Raw genomic sequence first — 19,065 nt, 5'->3', positions numbered from 1 at the left:
TTGCATTTGACGCGGAACGTTTGCAAAGTTGTTCACTATAATTGTAGAGGGAACTGAAATTCTTAGTATACAGGGTGATTCTTAACAGACGGATCAACGGTTTTGTGGAGGTAGAGGACCTCAATAGCTATAATTTAAATGTATAACTTTAAAACCATAGAAAATTGGGCAACAAACATTACGTTTAAATTATAGCTATTGAGGTCCTTTACCTTCACAAAACCGTTGATCCGTCCGTTACGAATCATCCTGTATACAGCTTTAAGAATTATTTATTTTAATACAGACACGACATTTTTTTAACGTTGACAAAATGATGCTTGAATTTTAACTACTATTGCAATCGTTTCAAATTATAAAACGTTATTAGTATAAGTAGATACTTACAACTTTATCGACTAGCTGTTGCTCGCATCTTCGTCCCCGTGATATTAAAATAATAATGAAAAATGTATAATGTCGTAGCTTATAATAGTGAAAGAATTTTTGAAATCGGCCCAGTAGTTTTTGAGCTATTACAATACATAAAAAAATACATATCTTTCCTTTTTATAATATCAGTATAGATTTTTACTCGTAAAATATCAGACATATTTTTGTTATGCTTATTAAAGGGCTTTCAACTGCAAGAAGTATTTTTTTTTTGTTTTTGAAAAAAGTTCCATCAACGATTTTTAATTGATTTTAGATTGAGCTACGATGTCGGCTTATAAAATATATTTTCATTGTTTTCATCCCGCTGATCGTAATCCTAAATTAATCTGGGTGAGCCTTTGCTCATCTGAAAATTTATAGCCGTTACCCTCCGCTTCGAAATATAAGAAAAGGATAAGGAAATTTCATCGTTGATTTTCACCAAATAACCAGTAATTTCGTTAAGTAGTACTTAAAAGAAAATAATCACAATATAAAAAGCAAATTAAAAACAAAAAATAAACAGTGGTAAGTCACAAAATAGCTATACAGTTTCTAAAAGATATGCCAACGGAAAAATACTACACAACTTTGAAAAGCTTTATAAATATTGCTAATTGTTGTTCTTTGTGACATAAAAACCAAAATGGCTTCGGCAAAAGGGATTCGTCATCTTAAAGATACATTACATTTTTCTTTTATATAACAATTTTTACTTTATTATTTTACACGCACAATCTGAAGTCAAACATTCTTAACAACTTATAGATGTATATCGAAGCTGGTTGCTCCGTGCGAGCGCCGAGCTGCGGGGGTGTGGTGTAATTGGATTTAGATTGGATCGAATTAGAACTTTCCTTCGTGGCTTTTGTTTTCCAAGGAAATGACTTTTTGATGGGGCGCATCAAAATCGAATTTTCGGTGTAACTCCGACCATATCCTATCCGGTTTCTTGAGGTGTTAGGGGAGAATGGATGGAATTGGAAAAGTTTCTTTACTTATTTATTCGTTGTGTTTTTTGAGGCAATCGTCGTCGGGTCGTTTGAATGTTAACAAGGGTCGGCTTGTGTTGGAAACGCAGGGTTTAAGAATCGCGACGAACCATTACGAGTGCCTAACAAAAAGGGTGATACAAAAAGCTTTTAACGTTAATGCCGGTGATTAATTCACGTAGCGAATTAAATTAGACTGTTTCAGGTTATCTGTACAGTTAGAATCAGAGGGGAGAATTGTTAAGGAAAATTATTACCCATATTTATTGTCAAATGAGAATTCTCGCAATGTTTTCTAAAAATAACAATTTCTAATAGCTAGAAATTAGATCTTATAACTTGCAGAGCATTAGAATATCGACCTTTAAAAAGACTAGAATGTAACTTTCCAAGTGTGGCTTAAATCGCTTAAGTATATCGGAATATATTTTCTAATCTTTGAAATAATATTGGATGTGACTTCTTCGATACATTGTTTCCAAACGTCGAATTGAAAATCGTTCACTATCAGTGTAAATAAATCTGAAAGCAGTTACGTAAATGGATACGAACAAAGCGTCGCCCAGTCCGTTCGCTCTCCATATACGTGTAAAGATTAATAGTAAAAGCTTTTATGTAGAGAGCAGCGTCCGTGAAGTCTCGCTAGCAGTACTACGCCGCAGGGTGTGTACTCTCTGTTCGTTACTCTCTGTTATACATTTTAGTACTAAACATACGTAGGAAACACGTACATTATTTATTTACATGAACACGTACGACATCTCGCGATGAATTATTAACCTGCCTTAGTCGTAATTTACGAAACTCGTCCTAAAATGAAAGCGTATGCAGATACCATACTTTACTTTATAATCTTGAGAATATGCTTTGTTTTATGCGGTCGTAGATTATATTTTTATTGCTCAGACGACTCGGTTCTGTGTATGAGTTTTTTAACGGCGAACAAATAGTTGCCAGGAAAAAAAGCTTGCCAAATACATTTTCATTTCAGTTTTGTAGTATGTTTTTTTATATTTTTAAATTATACTTTTACATACAATAACTAATATATATAAGTACAATCATTTTTACTAATTAAATGAGTTTCCTGTTCTTTACGTGACAATTCCCAACATTGGTTTTAAAAATACGACGCTAAATCAGTCGGGTCAAAAATTAAATTACCCCTTTCACATATTCCAAAAATAGTATGTGCCATATATTCTACTGAAGGGAGATATTTTTAACGGTTAGGATATAATTCACGATATTTCATGGTATATTCGAGTGCAACTCAAAACGTTAGTTGTGGGGATTCATTTAGGCTTTCTATACACGTGCGACTTTAAAATATGTGAGAAAAACTCAAAACAAGTATCCGGAGATTATGATTTAAATTATAGTAGGACGCAAAAATAAATACGAGTGAAGGTTAACTAATATAGTTTTACTGTAAGTAAAAGTCCTAAGTATAAATTGCTTAAATATGATAGTAGTGATTTTTGGGACTTTTCAATGTAAACGTATTTTAATAATTCGATTATTTTGTATTTTAACTGTTTATTACGACTGTTAAATTTTTTTCATCGTATTATCCGGCAGTATGTAGGAGGCTTAACGCCGAATGTGCATTACCGACTTGTGTCCATGTTTTATTTATTCGCTCGCCTGTGCCGTTGAAGTGGTTGCATTACGTCCGAAAATTCTTTTTCCACGTTAATATTTTCCAGGCTTTGCTGCGGTTTATACGTTATCCCATGAATAAAAATACAAATTTTAGTTTTTAATAATCCGCTTTATTTGCGGTTTGTTTTACGTTACATTTTGTGATTTTATTACTCTTTACATGTACATATAAGTTCTTCAAAAGCTTATGTGAATTCCCATCTTATCTTACTGATATTATAAATTCGAAAGTTTAGATGGATGGATGGATGTTTGTTAGAGTTTGTAGCCTAAACGGCTTAACGGATCTTTATATAATTTGCCATCGACGTAGAGTATGGTCTGGAAGAACACATAGGCTACTTAGTTTTACTTTTAATTCCACACGAACGGAGTCGCGCGCGAAAGCTAGTATTTTATAAAAACCTATGTCTAAGTAATATTTTAAAGTTAAGAAGATTAGATTGGTTAGCTGGAAATTGGACGTTAAATCAAATTAAATGTAGCACTCAGAGATGTAAAGTCTTCCTTAGGATAGATTTAATTTGTGTAATACAATAAGGGGGTCCTTTAATGACTGAAAGTGCAATGACCACAAAATATTCTTTTTATAGAATGTGTCACCAACAGATGTCGCTGTTACTGTAATGAAGGACAACCTCCAAAGTAGACAAATTAAATTAGGCAGGTAAGTACATTTAAGTAATTCGATGAAATTGTAATAAGCGCATGCTTTTTGATCCTCGAGTAAAATGTAATAGCCGAGTGGCGCCCCACTGGACTTTACACGGATATATTGTTACTGGAAGACCTTTTAGTATTAAAAATTAAATGTTTAAAATTGATCGAATATCATGTCTTTCTGATAATTTAGATGATAATATAAACATTTTAAATAATTTGTATGTTTTATTGAACATTTCTATTTTTAAATTTCATCACGTTCGATGATTTAGATTTCCAACAAGACATATCTCCTTAGCAATATCTCCCTAAACGTTTTACTGTATCCATAAATATGAAATAAGCAATTATTTAAAATTTAATTAAGCTATAATTAAAACAACACCATAACTGAAATACTGATAAAGTAGTTTTAATGGATTGCAACAATTTAAATTCAATTTATTAATATTACCGCTAAGCCTCATCTAGTTAGAATCACATTCTAAATCTTTGTTTCCAACTCCGGGGCGCCCTGGTCTGGCTTAAACTAATTAGGCCCCCTGGACTGTGTCAATGTTGTCGCAGCACGAGGCGCAGTTTAATGCGTGTGTCTCCATTAGCCCAACCTAACCCACCATTCCCTCTGTCCACACTGACAATTCGCTAAAATTGATTTGTATGTTTGCACTGAGGGTTCGTTGCCAGTGCCAAACAGCACGTCCGAGGGATTCTTAATTTGTTGAGATCAAAAAGATACACAGTGTTACTGCGATGTTCAACTATTGAAGTTGATTACACGAAGTTTGATAAAGTTTTGATTTTGTCAAATAACACAGTAAATTTAAAGTGATTAAAAATCAATTAAACCACGTGGTAATAGAAGGCTTTATCATACTTCTCAATATAATAATATTCTAAATGAGAAAGTTTAGCTGGATGGATGTTGGTTACAGTTTGTAGCCTAAATGGTTGGACGGATTAATGAAATTTGGCATAGATGTAGAGGATAATCTGAGAGAACACATATACTATTCACTTTTGTTTTTTTTTATTCCACACGGACGGAGTAAAAGCGGGCAAAAGCTAGTATATTATAAATGCGAGAGTTTAGATGAATTGATTGAAGTTTGTAGCCTAAACGGCCGAACGAATCTGGATGAAATTTGACATGGATGTAGAACATAGTTTGGAAGAACACATATGCTCCTTTTTTTTAAATTCCACGTAAACGGAGTCGCGGGCAAAAGCTAGTATTTCAATAAACTAAGCTCAATTTCTTAGAGAATGCTAATTAATGATAAAAGATAGCCAATGTGTAGACTTTTTTCTTTCTTATACGTTTATGAAATAAATATGTTTCATGCCGGTCTTCGACTCTTTATCTTTCGTTCAGATACTTAGTATAAGGAGTTCAGAGTTAAATGAACAGAACTTGTGAACGTTTTTAAACTGTCATCACTATGATCCTTGTTATACTAAAAACTAAAAGAACAAAATGAAACTATACAAGTTAAAGTGTTTGCAGATGTAGAACGTAATAGCGTTGTTAATGTAACCTATTTATCCTCATTTAATTACGAGACTGTATGAAGTTAACTTTTATTTATCTGTATGGTACACGTGTTTGTAAAGTTCACACTTACTTAAGTGACAGTTTCAGATTTCATATTAATGACACTTCGTATACTCGTACTGAGTTAATTAATGTTCGTAAACACAAATAAAGTAACTAAACTTTTGATTTAATGTTGCAAGGGATCTGTTAGGATCAATACAAATGCTTGCTTGTATATTGAATATAAAGATTATTATTGTCTGACTTCCCAAAAGAAGGAGGTACTCAATTCGTCTGTATGTTTTTTTTTTAATTTATCAAGTCTGATTGTATTTAGATAGGAATAATAAAATACATTTATTTCATTTAATATTTTATTACAAGTAAATATAAAAATGTCATCATATAAAATTTAATTTAAAACAGTTTTGTTATTCCAAATTTCATTTCAGTCGACATCATATGTTAGTAATCTCAAGTATTCTTAGTGAATATAAGCACTAAATAGTTGAGACCTTCTCCGCGTTCGCTCTGGAAGTGTATAGTGACATTGGTGGCTCCCAAACCTCCTTCGGTTATTGACGCACGCGCGTCTGTGCGAGACAGATCGCGAGCTATTATACCCTGCAAGAAACGTAAATTTATGTCTATATTTGTACTAAAAAGGCAAGATTTGTATTTTTGTATGTTCTGATATAACACAAAAACCACTTGGCCTATTTTAAAAATTCTTACATCATTAAAAAGCTGCATTATCAGTGCGAAACATAGGCTATTTTTTAACTTCACGCGGACGAAATCGCAAGTAACAGTTAGTAAGTATTAAAAGGTTAAAAAATTGGTATAGTATCTGAAATAAAACTTTACTAAGCTATGCATTAAAACTGAAGAATGCGTGACGTTATTTCGTTACTATAGAAGGGAACGTTACGTGATGGGGAAAGAAAACTCTGAACACTGACTTTAAAAGTTTAATTTTTATGTGTGTAGCAATGAAAATGAATCTAGAGTTGGCTATATACCTAGATGGTGTATTCAACAAGTTTAATAAAATTTAACACTAATATTATGTTCAATTATTTAATTCAATTTGGCAGGCACACTTTCATTCAATATAGGTAAGGTGCCAATTGGAACTCGAGCTATGTAAACATTGTGGAATAAATTACTCTACACTTATACTCTTGTCATATTATAATCCCATAAATCAATAAATAGTGACACGCATACTAAAATATACCTCGATTCATGTAAAAATTCAAATTAATTAACTCAAACAAAATCATACTAAGCCTCGTTTCAAACAATGTTTAATGTGATAAATATTAAATTTTAGTTAAAGTTTAAAATTACGTTTATGCAAGGTAATGTGCTTCAAACATTAAAAATATCTCTTGTCATGAGTAAAGTCTTGATTATGACTCATTTATTAAGGTATTTGTAAAGCAATCTCAAGCAAGATAATCTATTAAATTCGATAAGTTATGTAAATTGTATAACGCACTTACCTTTATAATCCTATGCTTCGGATCAATGAATGTGTAATCCTTGTCCCTCTTCACAAGCGGTATTGCGCGATAAACAACTTTCTCCGTAGATATCAACAAATTATTCACTCTCGTACCTACCACAAGGTCTTTAGCTTCAAATAAACTCACAAATAAAACAGATAATAACAAAACATAGTTTAAAAATCTCATTTTATTATGATTTCTAGAACATTTTAGGTTATGTGTGGGATTGAAACGAGTATTCGTTACACACTGAGACGGTAAAGGAAAACGTTATGTTATGCTAAACATAGTTCGACCTTGCCACTTCAATGCTGCGTTGATTCATTAATTGTGTAATATATTTGTTTACGAACGAGATTTAGCGGTCAGCGCACTTGCCAATATTGTGGTACAGGATTGACCATTGTTTACAAGATTCTGGTGTGATAATTGGTATATCGTTAGATTAATTACTTAGCATTTATATTATCTAATATAATAAAGCGTAAACATGCACTACTTAGTGGCGTAGGATGTCAGCAATCACAGCATATTTTTATTCCTTCTTTAATAAAAAGCCCTACACTTACATCACGTATTAGGCTATACATTAAACTTAGGAGGTAAATGAATAGGATAAAAACCCTTATGTGGTAAAGAGACCATAAGCTCCAAGCTGCAAGATTACAATGGTTTGTCATCATGTCATGTCATTTTGACATTTGCAACTGATAATTTGACAATTGTAAACAATAAAATAACATTTTCAGAATTTCATGCGGATGAAGTCGCATGGGAACTAGTGTCATCATACAAACTTTTCGAATAAAGTTTGCTCTCAAGTATTTAGGATAGTCTGATCTAACAATTTACGTGAATAGCGAAATAGCGAACCGATTGTAGACGTTTAACCAATATATAATTTTTTGTCGCCGTTCCTTTTACTTGAATGTCCACCACAGAATGACGATAAAATCTTTAGTTACTTAATCCGAATAGGACCGTTAAATAAGTAACAAAGTCAAGAAGATTGAGTATCAGTAAGATTTTCTCAGAGTGCGTTTAAAATAATTACAAGTTGTATCTACGGGATAGATGTAGTGGGCGCGTAGTTTAGAGCATGAGTAATAGCCCGCCCAAGGCGACAGACGGACAGACCGGCTACCGGGAGATTCCGTCTATGTAGATAATATCAGTGTCTGGTGCACCAATACCATGATATATTGTGTAATTGAGGTGTTACTGTAGCGTTACAGAAAACGAAAGAGTTGTAGATCGTGAGAATTATTGTTTTATGCATGCAGTCCTTATTTACGAGAATTGTATTTGTTAATATTTGTAAACTACAATAGGATGATTTTTTTTTCTAGAAATCTATTTATTGTTCAAATTATATTTCTCTTTAGTAATAACCAGCTTGCGACCGCGCCTCCGTTCACGTGGAATTAAGAAAAAATTAAGTAGCTTATGTGTTCTTCCAGACCACACTCTACATCTATGCCAAATTTCATCGAGATCCGTTCAGCCATTTAGGCTACAAACTCTAACAAACATCCATCCATCCATCCATCCTTCCATCCATCTAAACTTTCACATTTATAATATTAGTAAGATGTAAATTTTCTTTTAACGTTAGATGAAAATCAAATCCATATTGTTTAATTTTAGAACAGTTTGTAGTCAAGACGTTTAGCAAAATATTTAATTTTGACATGATTTCGTTGGTTTTCATTTGTTTAAAGGAAAATTCCAACTCCGAGTACCGGATGTTCGCGTCGATTATTGAAAGTGGAGGGAATTCTTTTGTTCCGACGTCGGAACGTTCATCCAGACGAGAGACGGGAAAAATCAATTCCGGAAAAAGCTGTTTTATTAACAAATAAAAATGAGTAGTCTCGCTATTAACGTTATTAAGGAAATATGTTTGGCGACGTTTGTTCAATGGAAAATATATTTATAATAAATGTATAGTATTCATATTTGTCAATTACAAAAATAACAAGAACTCAGTGCAATGTTGATCTGTTTTATTAATATTTTTGGGACACTTAAATTTTTTAATGAATTCAGTTAAAAGTGAGTTCAAAATATAACCATAAAGTCTAATAGGTACCTAATCAAAATATACTACTAAATATAAATGTTTGGTTTGAAACGATATTATTTCGTTAAGTCATAATGGAGAAATCATGTTAAAGCACTAAGATTAACGCTCTTTCTTTTTTAATGTCTGTTTCCTCCCTTTAATCCATCTACAGCTTTGAATGGTTACGGTTTAATAGAGGCATAAATAAAACGAAGAATTATATTCATGCTTTAAAATGTTCTCTTTCTTTGAGGGGACATACGCATTTTTGTACAAACTATAACGTGTTCGTCTAAATAGCGAATGTGGTTACGTTTTCTTTAGTAAAATACCATCCAAGGCAAGTTTTGTTTGATGACTGATTTTAGTATCACATACATGAAAAGCATTGGATGCATAGCATGTGAATACGCACGTATTAGGGTTTAGTTTTGCCTACAGTCTGAGCTTTGAGCTGACAAGTGCATTCAGTTATTTTAGTCTTGACGTGTCGCGACACACTTTGATCTCGCGGGACTTTTTGCCGGCTTGCTTAATGTGACGACACATAACTCAAATGGGAACGCGATACTCTTTTTAATTTTATCAAGAGTGTGCGTTTTTGAGATTAGAAAGCGCATTTGTCATTAGTGATATCATCAACGGATCTCTTGCGTGAAGCTTTGGTGTGGATTTCATTTAGCAAATTGTTTTAAAAGCATTTCGCTTTGGAAGCAATATAGAATTTCATTTTTGGCACAGAGTATCTTATGGTATTCTAAATTTGTTAGGATTTGGGTCTAGGAGTAGCATGCTTATAAAACTAGGTTGTGATAGGTGATGCAACGAAATATAAGTACTTTGGGCTTGGTCGTATAAGAGTAGGTACCGCTTTGCATATAAAATTACGATTCAAATTTATCTTTCCCAAATTAAAGAAAAAAAAGCTGATGCCTAGTTGCTCACTTCTATTTTAACATGTCGATGGAGCGTCATTGGAATGAGAAGTGAAATAAAACGCATACGCCTCGGATTCCATCTGACTTGATTGAGCCAGAAATACAATAGAGCAAGTCGCAGTATTGCGTCCCGAAAATTCGGAATGAATTGCTCGAGTCGTATTGTCGAAATGCTTTTGTAAGATTGAGTAATATTTTTATTCGTTTCCTGCTCTATAAAATTGGTTTATCTCAATTAAAGTAATCGAAGAATTTTTAATAATAACTAGTTTTTTATATTCGAGATAGCTATTGCTCGAGTACTGTCTGCGTGAAATTAAAAATATGGCCTATGTTACTTACAGATAAATTACCTTTCTAAAGATGAAGGAATTTTTAAAATCGGCCCAGTAGTTTTTACGTTAATCCAATACATACAAATATCCAAAAATTCAAACCTTTCCTCTTTATATTATAAGTATAGATTGGAGCGGTGTCGTAAAATATTTTTAATTAATTATATTATTATTTAAATAGCTCTTCCTTGCATTTCTTAGATGGATTAAAATTCAGTTTCATGTTATTTATAACCAGTATTAGGGATGTGTATTATTAGTACTGAAATGCACTGTGAAAAATTGTTTTCACTTTTAGTGTTCATATCAAAAAGCGCCGGAGCTAATCGCCAGAAAGCAGTGGGTGGTCTTCTAAGAAGAATGAGAAACGTCAGTACTAATAACTCGTTTCTCTGTTTGACAATTACTTTTGTCTGATTGTAAGATGAAGGGCGTTTTTAATACTTCCCAGAATTCTTAACAAAGAAATGTGAACGTGAAATCTGAATTTTAAAACTGCCGAAAATAACTTTTAAATCAACGAATATTTTATAACTGGCGATTTATAAAAAAAATAAAACACGTCATTTTTAAAAATGAAACGAAATGTCCTTTGTTTAAAAATTCAGCACGTGAAATAATAAACGCTGTCTGATATCGAAGCTTAAAATATCAGAGTCATACATTCAGTATGAGCATAATTGAGTGGGCCAGTCCGAACGTCCGAAATGGACGGATCGCTCGATTCCCCTCCGCAGGCGAATTGATATTTCCTCTTTGGGATAGGTACATAGTTAATTGTGTTTCCGGACGTCAGTCATTGTTTGAGTGGCAATCTCTGTATGATGCATTAGCGTCGCATTATTAAATAACGAGACAGGATAACTGATCAAATATGTACTTGATATGGTATATTTTTAATCTTTGTTATTATAGTTTATTAATTCATTGATGTTTAATCGAACAACGCGATACTCGTGTTACATGAACATTTTTAGTTTTTCGTTCAGTCCATTTGTTACTTTACGAGTTGTCATTCACTATTGTGAATTAAACAGTATTTTGTTGTGGCAATTTTTTTTTACAATTCTTCATTTCTGATTATATGTTTTGACCTTTCTAAACCTTTAGTACTTAACTAACTGTCTTAAAGAATCTTAATTGGCGAATATTCATTGAATGATTCATTTTCATTCGAAAAACCGTCGTAATGTCAAGTACCAGTAATTAATACGATCGACTGAATTATTAAGCGATGACGTAGCATTTTATAACATCGACTGTCACATTGGAATATTGATATTCATTTAAAATTGGCAGCAGTCCAAACATGTTGATTTCAGGGACAGATCAGATGACATGACTTTTTAAATAAGTGAATGGAACATTTTTTCTACTATAAAATTCTACTATAATATAAAATACAATACGCTTCTTGTTTACTTGTCTATACTTTAAAGAGGAAAGATTTGTATTTTTGTATGTATTATATTACCTTAAAAACTACGGATTCGATTTCAAAAATTATTTCACAGTTAAAAAGCCACGTTATTAGTGAGTGCCACAGGCTAAATATTTCTATTATTTTTTTAAATTTTACGCAGGTGACGTTTCAAACAAAAGCTAGTAGTTAACAAAAATTGACCAGTTTTATATAAATCGCATTCTAAACGCATAATTATCCATTGTATAGTTCAATGAACTGTCTCCGGATACGAACGCAGACAGCTCGGAACTATGCTTTGAAATTAAAATAGGAACCCGTCCTGATATTAATAGACAAATTGAACGCAATCAAAATAGTATGCATACAATTTGATATATATATGCAAGTACTTAAACAAAGAATGTGAAAAAGTAAATCGTCAAAAGTCAATAAACTTAAATTATTTTTGTATGTTAATTAAGTGATGCATTTTTTACACTATGTTTTGCAAGTGGAATATGAACCTACAGCACTATGAGTCGCATTTCGACTAAAAACTATTTCACGTCAAGAGCTTTATTTATACAGGAACATACGTGTAACTATAAAGATTACGACGATGTCGTGTGGAATACTAACACCAAGGACTAATTTTATTTTCAGTGTAGCAACGTGTTTGTGATATGAGACCGCTGTAAATTATACCCCTTAATTATATCGTAACAGCGCTGTTTTGTTTTAACGAGAAACATAAAACGTTCCGCCGAAAATCAATACGCGAACTGAACGCGTTGACAATATGGATAGTTTCATGATTGGTAATTTTAACCCGTTTTTTACATTGTTTTTATTGGTATCGGAAGGGTGAATTTCTGTCATTTGGTTCCTGGCTACTCGCTAATACATCCTCGATGGTCATCGTCAAGTGCGATTGCATCGGTACCTCCAATGGAACGTTCTAGGACCATGTGAACATCTGTACGATCCCAGGAAGATACTTTCTCCCGCCTTCAGAAGCATTCGGCAAGACCACACCATGTTGCCATATTCACGGGATTGCACTAACAATTAATAGAAAGATTTGGTCACAGAATTTATGAAATGGATTCTGTTATAAAAAAGTTTCTAAATTGAAAAGAAACTTGTTATGTCATTTTGGGCTTAAAAGTAATAAACTACGAAGAAAAAGTTACAAAAGACAAGTATGAAAGGATAGTAACTTAAATACATTAAAAATGAAACTATCGTTTCATAAATTAATAATAAAGATAATAAAAGAAACCACAGTCTCATAAAATAAACGTACAACGTTAGCGAAAAGTTAATGTAGCAATTTGTTATACCGAATTTCAGTTTACATTTCAGTGGGATTGAGCCTATTGTAAAGGGATTATGGTTTCCTAAATCGCATTACAATGTTATAACACGCGAAGCCTTGATACTCTTGCAACACGACAGCGGCGCGGCGCACGCTAACGCGACAAAATTAAAGCCGGTAATACACCTTAAGTTTTTACTGTAGCTTCGAAGAGTACAATTAAAACGCAAGTGTTAGACAAAACTGAGAAGTTTACGGTTAAGCTAACAGTTAAACCGTGACAATTCGTATGTTTCTGTCTTTTTGGATCAAAGGTTTTGAAATTTTTCTTTTAAGATTATTTTGTTAAAACTGACGGTGTGTAACGGGCTTTAAATTTTCGGGTAATTTAATCGTACGCCGGATATTCCGTTTTAATATTCTGTATCGTGATTAAATCCATTTAATTATACCTCATTTTCTGAGGGTTTTTTCATGGAATTTCTCCTCTTTATTTTTTTCGTATTTCTAATGTGTCAGCATCGAATCATAAAAATGTCAGATTTTTTTGTTGTTTAATTAAAATTATAAAACTTTACTGTTTATGTGACAAGATTAAAGACGTAAATAGTTATAATTCAGTATTTAAAATGTTAAAATTATATTATTACAATTTTTAATATTCCTGTCGCGATTAAATTCTGGCAATGGTCAATAAAGGACTTCCCAAGTGCAGTATAAAAATGTACACTTCTTGACTGCTTAAGTAAATATGGATTATTATTGCATGAATTTACTTACTATTCAATTAATAACTAATTATGCTAAATATATTATATTATATTACTATACCAGTATTTTAAATTAGTAACGTAAAGAACAACTAATAAATCACAAAGTGGAAACAACACGATAACATTATAAATAAACCGATAATTAAATTAAATGTAAATAGAATAATTGCAAAGTAATAATTATTGGCTAGTAGCCATGTTAAAGATAATTTAAATTTCGCTCTACTTTCATGAAATATTGAAATTTTAATCCGACTAAAATGTGATGTCATGGATTCGTTTAATTCGAACCCGGACCACACCTTTTGCGGTCCGCAGCGGGTGTGCGACGAATTAGCGAGTCACTGTTTTGTTTACATTTACACGTCAGCAAACGTCGACTTGTGGATATTTATGAACCAAAATATGTTTTAGCGAAGTAAAAGAATCTGCCGGAAGTTGCTTTTGACTCTTTATTATTTTGTTCTGTCATAGTTAAATTTTTATCAGATGCCCCTACACATTTCAATTGTTTTTATGCGTTGAATAAATGTAGGTTTGTCTAAATAACGTTTTAATTGCTACAGATTCATTGTACCACTCCACTTCTTACTGAATTGAACTTGGAAAAAATATAAATCTGAGGATGTTTTCGCTTGAATTGCTTAAAGTGAGAAAAGTATTGGTAACGCTCTTCGACCTCTTAATGGATTATTGCATATCAATAATTCATCTGACCCAAGTTATTGAGGAAAAGGTATAAATTTCTCGATCTAACATCGAAAGTGCCAATATGATGTAGTGGGCCCTTTTATCGTTGCGTCGAGTTGAGTGTTGTGATCCAAACGAGGGTAGATAAGAGGCCTTCGCATTCTCATGTTATTATAAAGGGTGCGTGAATTTTTGCAGATTCCTTGCACGCAATGGAGGTTGGATATCATCCGATGATATCCAACCTCCATTGGGATTCCCACTTCAGAAAACCCTTACAAAACAAATTACCCAACTTTTGAAACTCCTTGTTGGAAAATTCAGGCTCTGTTGTTGAAGAAATATGCACGTAGTAGGTATTCATGCTATATTTTTGTGTTTAAAAATGAAAAAGCTTATGTGCCTTACATTATTCACTCCTTTGGATACTGCCAAATTCGTAATGGGTTATTAATATTAATAGTCATGAATTGGTTTTCAATACTTCTTTTATAGCATAATTAAGATGTCAAAGTATTTCACCATAGTTTCTATTCTAAATTTCTATGATTTCAGTTATTATCGCATTAAATTTTTTTTAAAGCATCCCTACTTCGAGTGACGTATTCATTATCTACAAATAAAGTGACAGTGAAAAACCCGTGTTGTGTTCTCCCCAGGGAAGACTGGGGTTTCACTGTCTACCCCCAAATGCACCAATTAGTGGTAAAGTAAAAATGTGCAGCGGCGGAACCAAGCGTTACCTAGCCCCAGGAGATTAGGGGTCCGAGGTCCCACGTGGCTTCTAATGGTGTTTCTTTGCTTAGAGGGAGAATAGTTTTAGCTGCATATGGACTGCTTGTTAAATCAAAAAGTGGGGTGAATTTTGTGCCCAAACATGTTTATAAACATTGAAATATTGCTAGAATAATAACTCTAGGGATATATGTTTGATATATCATAGATTTATTAATTATTTTACTACGAACATCGTAGCGTAATTTAACAGAATTATTTGGAACACAAAACTGATGGCTCAATTTAATTTAAAAGGTTTGTTCATCTATTGTATTGTTACGATTCTGTTTCACTGACATCTGTTCTAATTTATAGCTTAGAGAAATGTGTTTATTCGAATAAACCAACTATTCCGTACAAAATAAAACAATACAGTGGACTTATAAATCTTAACGCTATGTTGTTCAGTCGTCCATTCAATTTGTCATCAGATTATCTACACCGTGTGAAACTTTTAATCGTTGAAATAAAGAAAAATATAACATGTTTTGAAGATTAATAGATATTAGGTTAGATTACATTTCACGGTGTTGGTACTTAAGTAAATAAATTTCGTATCCATCATTAATCTTTTGGATTTATAGGTTAGTAGGAAGTAAAACATTTTACCAGGCAAGACGCCACGAGGGCGGTAGACGTATTTATTGCTTCTTTTAAAAATAAAAAAGAAACTCGAGTTTGTTGCCAGTTTTAATTTTTTTTAGTAAAGCCATTCAAATGTCGTGAGGTTTATAGTTCTTTTATGAGAGCGATGAATGAGGAGTCCATTATTTTGTCCTTAAAAGTTAAGATAGATTCTTATTTTTAGTGACAAATTGCTTGTGTCTTTAAGCTAAAATGAGAAGTAAAATAATCATTTAAAATTAAGAAAATAATAATATATCACATAAAAAAACATTGTTTAACAAACACAAGAAAGAAGTGTTACCATTTTAATTAAAATGTAAAAAAATTGGGGTGCGAAGAAAATTGCTATCATTGTGACTTTCCTTATTAGTCACTTTCCTCCGATGAACGAAAGGAAAAGTTCTTAATACTGCTGTCATAAGGAAGGGGAAACGCTTGGTTATAAAGTAAAAAGATTCCGTGAACGTAATGAGAGAATTTTGTGAACACCTCTTCTCCCTTTAGACAGAATAAGTTAACAACTTTTTTTGTTCACTTATTGAATGACTTTGATTTGACTTGAGCGAAATAATATCAATAACAGTATGAATAGGTCGATTATGATAAACTTTAGATTAAAAAGCTAAGTTTATATTTGCCGAGCATGTAAAATAGTGATGTCCGATATCGAGATCACATCGAAGTATCGACGTCGATAGATGAAGAGCATTGTATCGCACTCGAGGGAAATCCAGTGATTCCGGCCATAAACCGTATATCGGAACGTGAAACAACATATCGAAGTGTTTCGCATGTCTCTAACACGAAGTCTCTTGTGACGGTGATGTAGTTTCGAGTGTACACCGTACTTACCTCTTGAACGTAAGGGATGTCAGTTCCAATGTTGTAAAATGCGGAACGAATCGGTTTATACGTGTCTCCAGACAGCTGTTCCATTTTAATGTGCCGTGTTTTTTATCGTCTATCTGATTCGATTAGAATTTTAATATGACGCAACCATTACGCGGTGCTTTAAGCGTTTTGTTTTTGATTACGGGTATGGTAAGCGATTGGAAGAGTTTTAATGTAAATCCTCTTTTGACCTTTTAATGAATACATGATTAGATATTTTTTATTCCACAGATACTTTTAGGTTAATAGAGGTTCTAATAGGAATACGGGACTCAAAGGTTTATATTAGAAAAAATAATGATAGTAAAAATAAAATTTCTTAATAGTTAGTACTACAAAGTACAAGAGTATTTGTAGTAAGAAATATATTACCTACCTTAATATTATCTTATCTAACTTGAGTAACGTAATCGAAAAAATTCACCACCATTCATAGTCATATCTTATCAAAAGGGGACAGGTATAAACCCATATTGTAAAGTAAAATTTTTAAGACATATTTTCAAACATCAAAGCAAAGAAACCTTTTGTTACCGTTTGATCCAAATGCGTTAATAATAAAACGATCACGTGTAATATGTGAGTGCATAAACATTTTTTATTTGTCCTTAGATTTCCGTCGCGCGGCGGGAGTTAACACGGGCATTGTATTTATTTCCCAGTCCGAATTGATTCCGAGCGTTCGTATGCACCGCATGTGGTTCATTGGATAACTGAATTATATCTGTGTGGATGAAAGCGCTCGGTCGTGTCCGAAAATTCATATTTATGTTATTGTTCGAATACGGTGTTACGTTTATAACGTGGATTTATTTTTCCTTTTCGTGTGTTCGGTTATATTTCCAACCGGTTGTTTGAGATTCTTCTTTGTGATGACTGTTATTTCATTCATTGCGTTTAATATTGATTACGTTACCGTCGCGCTGGTGTACACGTTTATTCAACATCGGTGTCTTTTTTCTATTTAAAGAGAATCATAGAGATGACAATATTTTCCTGTTAAATATTTTAGCAATGAAAACTTACTCTTTAAACCATGACACTAGCGTCTGCTATGTTGGTATTCAAGGTGCTGGGTGGTCTATTCCAGATCTAATGCGAACGTATTACGAAATCTTTCGAACAATAAAGGAATGAAATGGGAGTGTCCAGAGAACCTCAATAAATGATGCACTGTCTAAGCATCACTTATGTCAGCGATTTGTCACTCTTGGCATTTTGAATTGTAATGTTTGAAATTTTAATATTGCAAAGGTTACAGGCTTAAGACTAGGTCTACTATTGTTGATAGGATAACTTGTAACCTTAATTATAGTAACATGCTAACAAACAATGACAAACCCGTATGTTTTATCGTTTACCAGGTTTAGAGCGCGCGCACACAGTTGAATTTGCTGCGAATCAATCGACAATCGAGCAACAGTTGTGCGATACTTTAGTCAAAGGTGTTTTTTTTTATGTAGTCGAAGGTGTGCGCCCACTTTTTGGTATGGGAGATGGTGAGGGGGGAATCAAGTATCTTACCTACGCAACATGAAATATGACCAGTTTCCTAACATATTAATATAAGTATATTAATTTGTGATTTCTCTTATTTTATGACACATTAAAGTTTGTAATGACATAAGCCGATGATTGGACAGAAGCTTTGACTAAACGATACGCCCACGTAAAGGTAAGCTCCGGGTGGTCGTTTGTGCATAATAATATTACATTACTAAGACTTAACTTATTATTAATATACCTCTTAATTTGTAATAAAATTATTAGGAAATAGTAACTGGTTGGATATCGCATAGATTATTGAAATAATATGAATATGTGCAACCTGAGTGCCACACAGGGGGCAATTGGAAAATGTTGTCCGTTGGTATATTTATGTGATAAAATATATTAGTAATTTATTTGTAATTAAATATACTGTACTTTAGTGACTTCGAAATTTCTCTAAAATAGTCAAAACATCGTGGTTTACAATTGCCTTATGAATCTATAAGCTTCATTGACTTCATGCAAGGTTGGATTCAACGGTAAATTTATTACTCACTAGCTGTTGCACGCGACTTCGCCTGCGTGAAATTAAAAAAAATAATAAAAACGGAGCTTATATTACTCACAGATAAATTACCTTTCTAATGGTGAAAGAATTTTTGAAATCGGCCCAGTAATTTTTACTTGAATCGAATATAAACACAAATCCAAAAATACAAATATTTCCTCTTAATAGTATAGATTTTGTTAAACTAAACGGTTGTTGAGGTTCATTCAAAAATACATGTTTTAAAATGAATTACTATGTAATTATTTTGTTAAGAAATGACGCTTAATCAAACGGTCGCTGGGGTCGATTGTCAGGTCAACAGTGGCGCCCCGTAGCGTCGTATTCGAGCTTTCTTTATGATACGCGATTTATTAACAACTTCATCACCATAATATCCGTTTAGAATTTGAAAAATGTCGT

General features: G+C 32.8%; 2 protein-coding genes across 2 annotated transcripts in view; both read right to left on the bottom strand.

The window, feature by feature from the left end:
* Positions 1 to 19,065, bottom strand: part of LOC106106266 (glutathione S-transferase D7-like) — a 144,773-nt gene that overhangs the window by 60,269 nt on the left and 65,439 nt on the right. The gene's annotated exons all lie outside the window — the stretch shown is intronic.
* Positions 5,653 to 7,023, bottom strand: LOC106106267. The gene is made up of 2 exons (XM_013286819.1): positions 6,780 to 7,023; positions 5,653 to 5,895 (listed from the first exon to the last, which is right to left on the bottom strand). Exons 1-2 carry the CDS (start codon positions 6,969 to 6,971, stop codon positions 5,746 to 5,748), a joined length of 342 nt encoding a protein of 113 aa, XP_013142273.1. The 5' UTR covers positions 6,972 to 7,023; the 3' UTR covers positions 5,653 to 5,745.

This window comes from Papilio polytes, unplaced genomic scaffold, assembly GCF_000836215.1.
Source record: "Papilio polytes unplaced genomic scaffold, Ppol_1.0 DF822289.1, whole genome shotgun sequence".
Classification (NCBI taxonomy): Eukaryota; Metazoa; Arthropoda; class Insecta; order Lepidoptera; family Papilionidae; genus Papilio; species Papilio polytes.
The sequence above is the reverse complement of the archived record's forward strand: the minus strand, read 5'-3'. Positions and strand labels throughout refer to the sequence as shown.

Bases quoted from the DNA above. Each gene is read 5' to 3' on its own strand.
- LOC106106267 (XM_013286819.1), bottom strand. From the start codon at position 6,971: ATGAGATTTTTAAACTATGTTTTGTTATTATCTGTTTTATTTGTGAGT. The intron at 5,896-6,779 runs GTAAGTGCGTTA...CGTTTCTTGCAG, and splicing joins CGAAGCATAGGATTATAAAG to GGTATAATAGCTCGCGATCT.